At 36.1% G+C, this 12,274-nt stretch overlaps 4 protein-coding genes across 12 annotated transcripts; 2 read left to right on the top strand and 2 right to left on the bottom strand.

Moving 5' to 3' along the window:
- Window positions 1–8: 8 nt before the first annotated feature.
- On the top strand, window positions 9–1,055 carry AT5G51650 (uncharacterized protein; the record flags this gene model as incomplete). Its single annotated transcript, NM_124544.1, has 3 exons — window positions 9–50; window positions 435–815; window positions 858–1,055. The coding sequence occupies 3 exons, from the start codon at window positions 9–11 to the stop codon at window positions 1,053–1,055; spliced, it is 621 nt and encodes a 206-aa protein (NP_199978.1).
- Window positions 1,056–1,589: 534 nt separating this feature from the next.
- YLS7 (trichome birefringence-like protein (DUF828)) lies at window positions 1,590–4,078 on the top strand. The gene is made up of 4 exons (NM_124543.3): window positions 1,590–1,717; window positions 1,862–2,288; window positions 2,655–2,929; window positions 3,036–4,078. The coding sequence occupies exons 2-4, from the start codon at window positions 1,880–1,882 to the stop codon at window positions 3,855–3,857; spliced, it is 1,506 nt and encodes a 501-aa protein (NP_199977.1). The 5' UTR covers window positions 1,590–1,717; window positions 1,862–1,879; the 3' UTR covers window positions 3,858–4,078.
- Window positions 3,318–10,130, bottom strand: AT5G51630 (Disease resistance protein (TIR-NBS-LRR class) family; the record flags this gene model as incomplete). Of its 6 annotated transcripts, none has more annotated exons than NM_001344948.1 (9): window positions 9,557–9,871; window positions 8,726–9,166; window positions 7,546–8,635; window positions 7,120–7,428; window positions 6,481–6,960; window positions 4,991–6,194; window positions 4,724–4,846; window positions 4,514–4,611; window positions 4,172–4,347 (listed from the first exon to the last, which is right to left on the bottom strand). In NM_001344948.1, exons 2-8 carry the CDS (start codon window positions 8,995–8,997, stop codon window positions 4,592–4,594), a joined length of 3,498 nt encoding a protein of 1,165 aa, NP_001330481.1. In that variant the 5' UTR covers window positions 8,998–9,166; window positions 9,557–9,871. The 6 variants fall into 6 exon arrangements, with proteins under 6 accessions (NP_851172.1, NP_001330479.1, NP_001330481.1 ...); NM_001344947.1 differs by having other exon boundaries at window positions 4,206–4,611; window positions 4,991–5,622; window positions 5,709–6,194; window positions 9,557–9,936; NM_001203587.1 differs by having other exon boundaries at window positions 4,342–4,611; window positions 7,546–8,303; window positions 8,448–8,635; window positions 8,726–9,244; window positions 9,557–9,815.
- Window positions 10,131–10,751: 621 nt separating this feature from the next.
- Window positions 10,752–12,224, bottom strand: AT5G51620 (Uncharacterized protein family (UPF0172)). 4 transcript variants are annotated; one of them, NM_001344944.1, is made up of 4 exons: window positions 12,084–12,160; window positions 11,652–11,754; window positions 11,493–11,559; window positions 10,997–11,383 (listed from the first exon to the last, which is right to left on the bottom strand). In NM_001344944.1, exons 1-4 carry the CDS (start codon window positions 12,084–12,086, stop codon window positions 11,311–11,313), a joined length of 246 nt encoding a protein of 81 aa, NP_001318779.1. In that variant the 5' UTR covers window positions 12,087–12,160; the 3' UTR covers window positions 10,997–11,310. The 4 variants fall into 4 exon arrangements, with proteins under 4 accessions (NP_001318780.1, NP_001331959.1, NP_001078744.1 ...); NM_001344943.1 differs by having other exon boundaries at window positions 10,752–11,383; window positions 11,493–11,754; window positions 12,084–12,224; NM_001344945.1 differs by having other exon boundaries at window positions 10,752–11,307; window positions 11,493–11,754; window positions 12,084–12,224.
- Window positions 12,225–12,274: the final 50 nt, after the last annotated feature.

The raw sequence follows: 12,274 nt of genomic DNA, 5'->3' as shown, positions 1-12,274 counted from the left end.
GAAAGAGGATGACAGTAATTGTTTTGGAGAACAAGGGGATGCCTTATAAGGTTTATGAAAACAAATGCTAATAATTAATTGATTTAAAGATACGTTCATATAATATTTCTTATTAATTGTTGAAAAATCTTGAAAAGGAAAATAACCAACTTTGGGCTTCCTCTACTTCTCACCTCTTGTCCTCATAAAATAAGAAACCTCCTGCAAGTCTCTGTGAAACGATTTTGAGTGTTCCTCCCCCATACAAGACGACAACAATGATAGCTTTAAGTTTAACCACCTATAACTACTCTTTTTACATACTTCTTCTTCTGCTTCATCCTCTTTTTCTCCAAATTTTTATCTTATTTCTCATTACCAGAAGAAAAAATGTCAAGGAAGAAAATTTTTACACTGTGCTTGTTAAAACTATTCACAAAGAGATACTCTCTTAGGCTCCAAAGCCTCGATTCCTTTTCGAGGATTTTTGGCATCCTTTAGTGGCCAAAGGAGTTCAACGTGTGGTTCAGGAGAGGAAAGAGGGACTTGAAGCTCAAGGGAAAGAAGAGGGAGTTGAAAAGGTTCTTGTGGAGAAGGAGAAAGAAGAGGCTCATGTCTCATGGGAAAAGGATGGATCTGTGTCTGTTGCATACACATATGCCATTCATCACTTTAACCTTGAACGTGACCTTATCAACTACTCCAAGTGGACTGTTTCTGCACCTGGTAACGAAAATGACTACTTTGATACAAAAATCCTTGAAGAAGAAGTTGGCATTATCTGGGATCTCAAGGAGAAGAAGAAGGACAAGAAGAAAGAGGAGGAGGAGGATGACGTGGAGAATGACATAAGGAAGCTTATTTCTCTGTGAATCAAGTTTGGAAGTAAAATCAAACTAACTACTGCAGATTTAAGGAAACTGGCAAACGACAAGCAGCAACTTAAGAAACTTCTGAGAGAGTTTGAGAAAAAGAACGATGAGTTTATTGAAAAGTTGATGAAGGAGAAGAAGCTTGAAAAGAACAAGCGCAAGAAGGGGAAGAAAGGGAAAACGTTTATTGTTAATCGAGAGTGAGGATTTTGATTTATTTTCAAGTTAAGTTTGATATAATAAAAATCTAATAGTCTAACCAAATGTAGTTCGGTTTAGTTTAACTAATAATCTAGTTCAATTAAAAAAGTTGGACATACACGATTAAACTAATTATGAAATATAACCGTAATAATTATAATATCATGCAAAATGACCAAATCAATAAAAAACTTCAAAAAAGAAAAAAGAAAAAACTCCTAAATTGTTTAGTTTATTTTTTGTTTAGTTTAATCAAAATGAAGAGTGAAGATTTTGATTTATTTTCAAGTTAAATTTGATTTAATAAAAATCTAACAGTCTAACCAATCGTAATTCGATTTAGTTTAACTAATAATCTAGTTCAATTAAAAAAGTTGAACATACACGATTAAACTAATTATGAAATATAACCGTAATAATTATATGAATTATAATATCATACACAATAACCAAATCAAAAATAACTTCAAAAGAAGAAAAATAAAAAACTCCTAAATTGTTTAGTTTTTTTTTTTTTTGACTAAAATAAGTTTGACTTTAACAATTCATAACATTGTTCTTCCTTCCACGCTTCTCTCTCAAACTCCCAGATCTTGTCGATTTATTTATTCCTCTCCAAAGCAAAAGCTTCTTCGATCGTCCTTGTCTCGTTTTCAATTCTAAATGTAAGTTTTTCTCTTATTGATTCCTTTTTTCACCTAATAGAGATTAGTAAACAAATTGTAAAAATCGAAACTTTATTGTGATTTAGCGGAACCCAGTTAGATATGTAATCCATCAATGAATGATTGCTCTGTTTTTTTTTATAGGTTTTGTGCAGAAAAATCATGACTTTGGCTTCTCCACGAGTTTCAAATTCAAAGACGACTGTGTTGTTGTTTCCTCGAAAAGTTTCTTCAATTGCATTTGCTATTGGTGGATTAACTTCTTTCGTCATCTTCGCTTCTCTGCTTCTTTTCACGTATCCCATTGGTTCCTCTGTTACTGACTATTTCTACAGAACAGAGACCACTCAAAACGTCCAGTTTCACCATAGTATCCATGATCCTGATCGTAACCCATCTCCTGTTTCTAGCTCAGAGTCACCACCAGTATTGACACAAGATAGTGATGATAAAGTGCTTCCCAAGGGATCTCATGATTCGAATGATGTTAGATTAGGTGAAGAAACAAACTCAGGGAAGTCTTCAAATGTTTCCATTGATGAAGAAGCTACACAAGATCATGTAGAAACAGGTACTGTTAAGTGATTGCTTAAGTTTCTCTAATTGTTGTAGATTAGTGTGCAAATTTATGTGGAGTAAGTTAAGTAGCTATTTAATGATGATTTGACTTAATTACTCTTGAAGGATCACTGAGACAAAAAACCAATGCTACTAATTAATGATGCATTTAACTCTTAAGTCCTTAATCTGGAATCTTAATGACCTTTGGACTATATAGTTAGGTACCTCCTTTATACTAATAGTTATCTGATTTGGTAAAATATAACTACCTTTTGACAATTATGTCTCCTTCATGTCTTCTCTCAGGATTTTTTTGAAATTGTGTTTATCACTTTTCTTACTGAAGCTTTTCTGATTTGCTTTGACCATTTTGCAGAATGTGATTTATATCATGGTAACTGGTTTTATGATCCGATGGGACCGTTGTATACAAACAACTCTTGTCCTCTTTTGACACAGATGCAAAACTGTCAGGGCAATGGAAGACCTGACAAGGGGTATGAAAACTGGAGATGGAAACCGTCTCAGTGTGATCTTCCGCGTTTTGATGCTAAGAAATTTCTTGAGCTAATGAGAGGCAAGACACTAGCTTTTATAGGCGATTCAGTAGCTCGTAATCAGATGGAGTCCATGATGTGTCTTCTTTGGCAGGCAAGTGTTTTCTTATACTTTGTGTCACTATATAGAGCTTCTTTCTTTTTCCAAGAGTTTGTTTTGTCTGTATGATTAAACTTTTGAATGATGTTGTTGTTTTCAGGTAGAAACTCCGGTTAACCGTGGGAACAGGAAGATGCAGAGATGGTATTTCAGGTCATCATCGGTGATGATAGCTCGGATGTGGTCATCTTGGCTGGTCCATCAGTTCAATGAACCGTTTGGTTTTGCTACAGATGGTGTAACTAAACTCAAGCTTGACCAACCCGATGAGCGCATAATTGAAGCTCTTCCGAATTTCGATGTGGTTGTACTTTCATCAGGTCACTGGTTTGCAAAACAGTCTGTCTATATTTTAAATGACCAGATTGTGGGAGGCCAGTTATGGTGGCCAGACAAATCAAAACCCGAAAAGATTAACAACGTCGAAGCATTTGGGATCTCTGTAGAAACAATCATAAAGGCAATGGCTAAACACCCAAACTACACGGGTCTGACCATCTTACGTACTTGGTCGCCTGATCATTATGAAGGCGGTGCGTGGAACACTGGTGGATCATGCACAGGTAAAGTAGAGCCGCTTCCTCCTGGGAATTTAGTTACAAACGGGTTCACAGAGATAATGCACGAGAAGCAAGCAACAGGGTTTCACCGTGCTGTCGCGGATGATAAGCTCGGGAATAGATCGAAGAAGCTGAAGCTAATGGATATCACTGAGGCTTTCGGGTATCGCCACGACGGTCATCCTGGTCCATACAGGAGTCCTGACCCGAAAAAGATCACAAAACGTGGACCAGACGGTCAGCCTCCTCCACAAGACTGTTTGCATTGGTGCATGCCAGGGCCAGTGGACACATGGAACGAGATGGTTCTGGAGATTATTAGGAGAGATTTTGAAGGCAGACAAAGTTCACCATCATCTTGATCTAGGAGCAAAAGATATATTTATATATACGTACAAGATCATTTATTCATACCACGGATTAGTTGATTTAAGGATTTCTAAAGTATATTCATTACACAATACACACACTTGTAGGTCTCTCTTTTTTTACGTACAATGTAACTTAAAGCAAACATAAGAGTTCTATTAGATTAGTTACTCTTTTAGATGAAAGAATCTTTATAATCATAATTTTTGTTTATAATCTTCTAGACGAACGCTAACATAATTTTTGTTTGTTTGTTTACACATTGTTTTTTAAGATAGTATTGGATAGAGATGGTACAAAAATTCTTCACATATTTGTTTTGGTTATGGATAAAAGGACTGCCTGGCTCTTGTAGCTCGTGTGGTCTGCCGAAAGCACTAAGAGTGCAACGTGTGACGAGTACGATGTGGATTCAGTAACTTGCTGTTTTGAACTTGATCCTGTATGATTTATGAAATGGTAATCTACCGCAACATGTTTCATCTGTGAATGTAACTGATCGATCGAAATCAATAATACGGTAAGTGTGGTTCATTATTAAGTATATACACGTTATTGTACTTTAGTTTTTGAGACCAAAAATAGAGAAGCTAAGCTATTAAATCCAAAAGATGATGGTTTTTATTGAATCCAGTAGAAGAACTCTTGCCTGAGCCAATTATAGCCTCAAAGTTCACCATCAAACTCAAAGAGTCACCGAACTAAGGTGTTTGTATTTAGAAAAGATTCACCAATATTCTCCTCCACCTGTGAAAATCATGAAGGTGTCACCGTTAGAGACTATAGTCTATATTCATGGTCTAATCCCAAGTTGATCCTAAATCAGTAGAAAACTAGAGCTGTAAGATGTTCTCAATACCTACAAACGACGACAAGCTCGAGTCATCCTCAATCTCCAAATATGCATCTTCATCTTCGTCTTCTTCTTGTTCGTCTTCGCTTTCACCTTCACTTTCACCTTCAGCTTCACCTTCACCTTTAACTGCAAGAAGAAGAAGAAACTGGTTGGCATGAAAAACTATGAAATTGATAGTCATTTATCACTTTAGTCTTGGTCTAATCTTAGTCATGTTCTAGTCCATTATGAATTAGGATAAAATTACAGTTGTAAAATGTTAGAAGTTACCTGGCCAGGAGAAGTAAGTATCAAGCTCACTTTGAGATAGAACTCTGGGAGAGACATCCCAAAATTTTATACCACATCCTTTTATCCTTTGGACTGAGCATGGAGAAGGATTTACGTAGGAATTACAAGCATAATACATATGGTGGTAAAAAAAAAACATCAAGTCATCGGTGTCCAATTGAGATGGACATCCAATTATTTCTTTTGTAGGGAGCCGAAAGTTGATCATAAGCAGGTGATCCATCTTATTCGAGTCCCAGGAAAACTGGACACTATGCTCGACACATTTGTCTCTGAAATAGCAGCGTACCCAAATCCACGATTGTTTAAAATTCAGGTCAGGCGGAGTTTCAAGCACAATGCAAGCCTTAAAGCCAAGAAATTCTTCAGAATAATAGCTCTCATGTAAAGGAATAGATACGGAACTTCCACAAGCTTGATTCATGAAACAGTTAGGCACTTTTCCACCTGGTAAGACCGCGCACCCGTGATTTGATTCTAGGATGAGTGTCTCCGCATCTCGATCCAAACTGGAGCAGTTAGCGAAAATGAGATCAGCCTCTGGACTGTTGAAGAAGTAAGAGAGAGCTTGGGGATATTTAAAAACCATTGCACATATTGATACGAGTTTTCTGCACAGTACAAATATTGCATGAAGAAATGAAGCCTCCTCGTACAGTGCTATCAGATCATCAATGGTGCGTAAGATTCTTCTTACCATACTTGCATCATCAAATTCTGTGAGTCTTTCACAGTCAGAGAAGTTTGCCACCTCAATACATTTCAATTCACAAATGCTTGTAGAGATGTTTCTTAACCTCTTGCAACCTTTCATACTGAGTGTAGTGAGCTCAAAGAAATCATCAATCCACGAAGGAACTTCTTCAATCGCAGTGTCGTCCAGAAGGAGACGTTCAATGTTTCTTGAAATCTTAGGAAAAGTTGTCAACTTTGAGCACCCACTGAGATCTAGAGTATGAAGAGATTCCAAGTTCACATCCGTAGGAAGAGCCTCGAGACCTGTGCATCTTCTCATGTTCAATTCCGTCAGCTTACTGAGACTCTGAATTGAGGAGGGAACTGTCACCAAACTTTTGCAACCATAAAGATCCAACGTATCGAGATTGGTGACCTTTGAAAGATTTGGAAATTCTTTCAGCTTTTCAGATAGCGAAAGATCAATATTCACGAGATTTCCAAAAGGCTGAAATACAAATAAAATAAACAAGAAAATAGGCACCCATGAGTCCAATGAGCCAGCCATAATTATCTAAGAAAATGATGTTTTATTTTATCTAAATGATGACTTATTAGTTATTACCAAAAAGAGCTGTTTGGATTAAACAATAGATTGACAAATCAAATTATACAGTTATACTTATAGCATGACGTTAATTAAACTTCTTCAAAGAGATGCATGTATGCAAGCTAAATCAACAAAATGTAAAAGCAAAGCGAAGGAAGACCAAAATATAAAATGGAATAAGTACCTGGGCTCCTTCCCATAACTTCTCAAGCTTGCTATGTGTCATATGTAAAGAAACGAGATGTTCTTGACGAAAGTTAGAAGGCAGACTTTTCAGTGGACAAAAGTCCCAGCGGAGATGAGTGAGCCTAGACATATTCTCTATCCATAAAGAACTTTCTTCGTCTATTGCAGTTCCACTTAGATTAAGAATTGAAATGTTCCTTGAAATCTGAGGAAAACTTCTCAACTGTGAGCAATCTTCAAGATTAAGGAGATCGAGAGATTCCAAGTTGAGATCAGTTGGAAGAACTTCGACATTTGAGCAGCTACTCATTCTTAACACCCTAAGTTTATCAAGATTTCGAACTGAGGAAGGAAGTGTTACCAAAGATTTACAACTGCAAAGATCCATTTCCTCTAGATTTACGGCGTAAGAAAGATCTGGAATTTCTTTCAAATTTTCGGACTTGGACAGATCCATCTTCTTGAGACTTCCAAGTTGCTGAAAACAGAACATGAAAAAAATAATGCATATATTCAATAAGTAAAAGCATTTTGTTTACTCCATATTTATCAATCGAAGTGAAGAAAGAAGAGCAAGATTTTCTTTTAAAATGGACAATAGTTAAGTAATGAAGAAAATCTTACTTAATAGTATTACCTGAGTTCCTTCCCACAACCTCTCAAGCTGGCTATACGCCATTTCTAGGTTAACCAGATACTCGGCCTTGAAGTTAGAAGGCATACACCTCAACGGGAATTTATACCAGTGTAGTAGTCTGAGTTTTCGGGGCAAAGAATTGAGGCCTTGAGGTAAAGACAATATGCCTTCACCACTCCCCCGCCGCCAATTCTCGAAAACTTTAAGAAATTGGAGATTATGCATACCTTGGAATGATTTATCATCTACAGACAATGTCCCGTTGATTTCCAATGTGTTAAGAGATATACCTAGTACAGTTTCTGTGCCCTGAAATATAATCCCCACTATATAAAATCATTCTCTTAACAATCAAAACAAATTTTTAATAGTGACTTGCTTAGATGTCAATAGAGTCAGTGAAGAAAAGATTATGTAAGAACTTACGGTATTATCGGTAAATACATCACAAATATCCTCAGCATCCAACAAGAACCGGCGTTTTCCAGGATTTCCAAAGGATTCATCACGAACAATCTTTCTACCCAACTTTTGTAGCAAACTGTGCATCTCTACAGTTTTGTCCAGTGGTGATATATGTATGAGGGACTTCTCAGCCAGTATTTTCAACCCAATGATAGCATTATCTCCAAGCATGCTTATAATGTATTCGACTCCACAGCAATTTAGTAAACACGCAATATAAAGGAATATTTCTTGATAATTCCCATGTAATCGATCATAGCTGACTCTTAATGTTTTCAGAATTTCTCCATCCACCAAACTATTTCGGAGACTAGGCATCATCTCTATCCACTCTTCCTTGTCCCTCCCTTTCAAAGACGAACCCATGATATTGAGAGCCAAAGGAAGATTACCAACAAGCTCTGTAACTTCATTTGCAAGCTGCATGAAACCATCAGGTGGGGAGTTTCTGTCGAAAGCAGATCGACATAAAATCCGAAGAGCCAATTTTCTCGATGGGTACCCCACCTCATAAATATGATCAATCTTGTGAGACTTGAGAAGGATCCTATCTTGAGTGGTCACGATAATTCTGCTTCCAGGTCCAAACCACCCGGTTTGTCCCACTAAAGTCTTTAATAGCTCTAGATTATCCACATCATCAAGAACGATAAGTACTTTCTTATGCTTTAGCCTCTGTTTCACCACACCTAATTGGCTTATCTTTAGGTCCTTTTGATCTAGAATTTCTGACAGAAACTGCTCTTCCCAACTCAACTTCATGCCATAGTTGTCCTGGTTGGTTCTCTTAAAAGAACCAAAAACGTGATAGTCGAATTGGCTAGAGAGCTTACTGTATAAAATTCTAGCTATGGTAGTCTTACCAATGCCTGAAGGCCCCAAAATCCCTACCATTCTTGCTTCCTCAGATTCCAAGCACAAGATTGACTTCACTGCCTTTAAATGAGCTTCGATCCCGACAAGATCTCCAAAACAATTCGATGATGATGTTGCAATAAGTTTATTTAACACATCTTTGGCGATATGTTCAATCATGTTTGCTTCGTTAGGCCTAAAGTCAATAGATACTCATAAGAAAACAATGAACATCACTAAAACCAAAATTAGAGCCTATGCAAAGAAATAAACCAAACACACATACCAATTCTTAGAATCATGTCCGGCTATACTTGCTACCTCTTCAAGAGCTTCTATCCATTGTTGCTTCACATCTTCTGTTTTCCCCACGCAGGTCACTTTAAAGAACTCGCCAAACTCTCTGGTTTGCTTTCTAACATCAGAAGGATCAACTTCGTAGAAAATCGGAATGACAATTTGAGTCAACTCCTTATAACACTTGTGGATCTCCACCAATTCATTCAAGCACCAGGTGGAAGAAGCATACTTCTTAGAGAATACCACGATTGAGATCATCGAGTTATTTATCGCGGATAAAAGGTCAGGGGCGATCGCGTGGCTTCTCTCGATGTTGTTGTCTATGAATGTATTGATTGATTTGCGATGAAGCTTCTTGAGAAGGTGGCTGAGGAATGATTTACGGACATCTTCCCCACTGAAACTCGGGAAAACATCGTATGTCCAGCTGCGAGAAGAAGAAGAAGCCATGGAAGTGGATCAAAAGAAGAAACCAATAAAATCATTTGTATCAAACTCTTGATCACTGCAGGGAATTAAATAGAGATCATTGACTCCAAAATTTGACCAAAAACTTTACATGCCCTTACAAAATTTCCAGGTGGTTTCCACTCATACATTGTTTATTTATTGATGTATATTAAATTAGATGGCTAAAGAAAGTTCATCACTAGAAGCTTCTTTGAAATTTAAGTTTTTCTAACCAAATCTCCATCTCTCTACGAATACATTAACATTTCGAAAATCTCCATATTGCAACAAACATCATCAACATAGAGATATCCAGAAGCTAAATGCTTAGAGAGACTGAAAGAGAGTTCGGGAACTTCAGACATACCAAACAAGCGAAATTGCATCGCTAAAGCAAATCGGAGCAATTCTCGGGTGGTCGGGACAGAGATACAATCGTTAGATCCAGAAGAAACACGATTGGTATCAATCGGGGAAGAATCATGACGCGGAATCTCTCGAGTTGAAGGAGATCTACTAGCGCGAGGTGAAACATTTTCTGATTGTAAATCCTGAGCTTGGATTGTTTCTTCGTCATCGGAGAAAACATACGATCAATTGAAGAAATCAGCAACGCAATGGAGCAAATTGCTCTGATACCTGAGAGGATTTTATATGAAGAAGGAGAAATGAAGAACTGATTTGCTTATTTCTCACTTCTCAGTAACTCTCACTTATATATATGGAGGCTTTGACCTCGGTTTACATCAATTCAATCTTAATTATCTGGTTTAAGTAAACCAATTACTCTCATACATTAATATACTCGGTTCGAATTTTTCGATCTTAAGATTTTTGAATTTTGAGTTTTGAGAAATAAACGTTAGAACCAAAATATATTGTCGAACCATCTTTTTTATACTGGACGTTATGCAAATTATTTTCCTTTGTGTTTTCATATATTTTTTCTTGTTTTACGACCGAATCACATGGTATATAATATATTTGATTAACTTAAGTGTTAAAATATTGCACCAATATTACGTGAAATCATTTTATGTTCCATGCATAAACACTACAAAAATAATAAAGAATTGTTGTAAAAGAATACGTCAAATTGAAAATGGAAAGTAAAAAATGGTGCATGTGAATAGGTTTTTCAATTCATGTAGTAAAGCTTGACGAATTCGAATTAGAAAAAATAGAAATCAAGTTTAAATAATAGTATAATACTTTGCATATACTACAAAAGTAATTTTAAAATTAGCAATTAGAGAAATCAAACTACGTATGTCATAATCAAATAAGTTACTACTCATCTTAAAATGTAAGAGCAACCACAGTGATTAGTTTCTAAGTAAAGTTTCTATACATTTTTTATTAATAAATTTTGATAGTTTTGTAGTTTAGAGATTTTTTAGAGTTTTTGAAAATTTTATGGTTCATTGGTAGAATCTTTAAGTGGGTTTCTAAAACAAAAAAAAAAAAATTAAAAAGAAAATTTGTTAATATTTTACTTGAGCATAATGTAATAAAAAGATCAATCATAACATTGAATCATAACATTGAAACATAAGACAAACATAAACCGAACAAAAACAATAAGTTTGTTCCAACACTTTCTGAGAAGAATAATGTCTCGATTGTGCTCTCAACCACACTGAGACTATGAGTGGTGTAAATCATTTGGTTTAGTCTTGATTGAACCTCAATTAAATATAGTGTTTTTTTCTTTTCTTGTTTTTACTAACTATGTTCGAAGAGTGGTTAAAAGTTGCAATGGCTTGTGTTAATCATATGGCGGTCATGTATGATGGTTATAAGAAGATGGATCTTTAGGTATTGCTCTAATTCAAAAATAAGAGTGATTCAAAGAGTGATCAAAACAATGCCTTTTGTCTCTTAAGTGACCGAAGAAACCTTAAAACAGACATGAGATAGAGAAAGCAGTTTCTTTCCACCTTTGTTTCATTTTTATACTTTTAGTGCTCGGCTTTTCAACACTTGTAAGCTTGTATCTATGTCTTCCATATTTTAGATTTTCTTTAGCTTCGAGATGGTTCTTGACTATGAGAAGTAAGTGCTTTGAGTCCCACTTCCTAATCCTAAAGCCTGCTGAGTATTGCACAACTATATTCCCTATCAAATAGATAACAAATTGGAGTCAGACATTGATGCAAACCAGAGATAGTCGCACCACTGCCTTTCTTTAAGCCTGAAATAGTAATTGATATAAAGACGCAAATGAGATATGATGGAAGAAGAACAGGGCAGGATAATTATACAGAGTAAAAAAAACACAGGAGAAATAGAGGAACACTTACTTTTTGGCGACCTTAGCATTAATCTTAAGCTTGCTCGGAACACTGGATACTCGCAGCCTTTTGCTTCCTGCCTGGCCAAAGCATTCCATAAACAAAGGATAAGACATTTACTTACCAAGAGAATTGGTGCCTGAGGGAAATAGCGAGAAATGTGATCACCAATGTTTTTAGCCACACCACAGAGCTCAACATCATCAAACCTCTCGTTTGCATGAAAGTATCCAACAATACTTAAACCTTGAGCCACATAATGCTCCTCTATCTACCACAACAAAACATATACCTGAATCCGTAAGTTTTTCTTTGAAGGATATAGGTACAAACAAAGCTACAGAACAAACACATAAAGATCTGAAATTTCTATGTTAATATAGAAACAACAATATGACTTCACTGAGAATGAAGCAAACATATAGAAAACTAAGAACAAGCTAATAACAACATATGCAGCTCAAGCTTAGTACACGAACTAAAAATTCCCAGAATTCGTAATTCAATATACATACCAATGCAATCAGATCATAATCTCTTTCAAAATTCAATTTCAAAGCTCATAAAATCAAATCGATTCAAAGAAGAAGAGATACGAACCATGATGAGGGTTTCGATTTGGTTCGAAGCAGAATCGATTTGGGGTCTCCGTCGGCGACCACGAAGAAATCAGAGAGAAAAAGAAAAGAAAAAAAACGCGTATTTTTTTTTTGTTTAGTCAAAACGTTTACCCAATAAAATGAAGTCACGTATGAGTTTCTATTGGGTCGCGAAAAACCCAATTTTATGAA

The sequence above is a fragment of the Arabidopsis thaliana genome, chromosome 5 (assembly GCF_000001735.4).
Source record: "Arabidopsis thaliana chromosome 5, partial sequence".
In the NCBI taxonomy this organism is placed as follows: Eukaryota; Viridiplantae; Streptophyta; class Magnoliopsida; order Brassicales; family Brassicaceae; genus Arabidopsis; species Arabidopsis thaliana.
The sequence above is the reverse complement of the archived record's forward strand: the minus strand, read 5'-3'. Positions and strand labels throughout refer to the sequence as shown.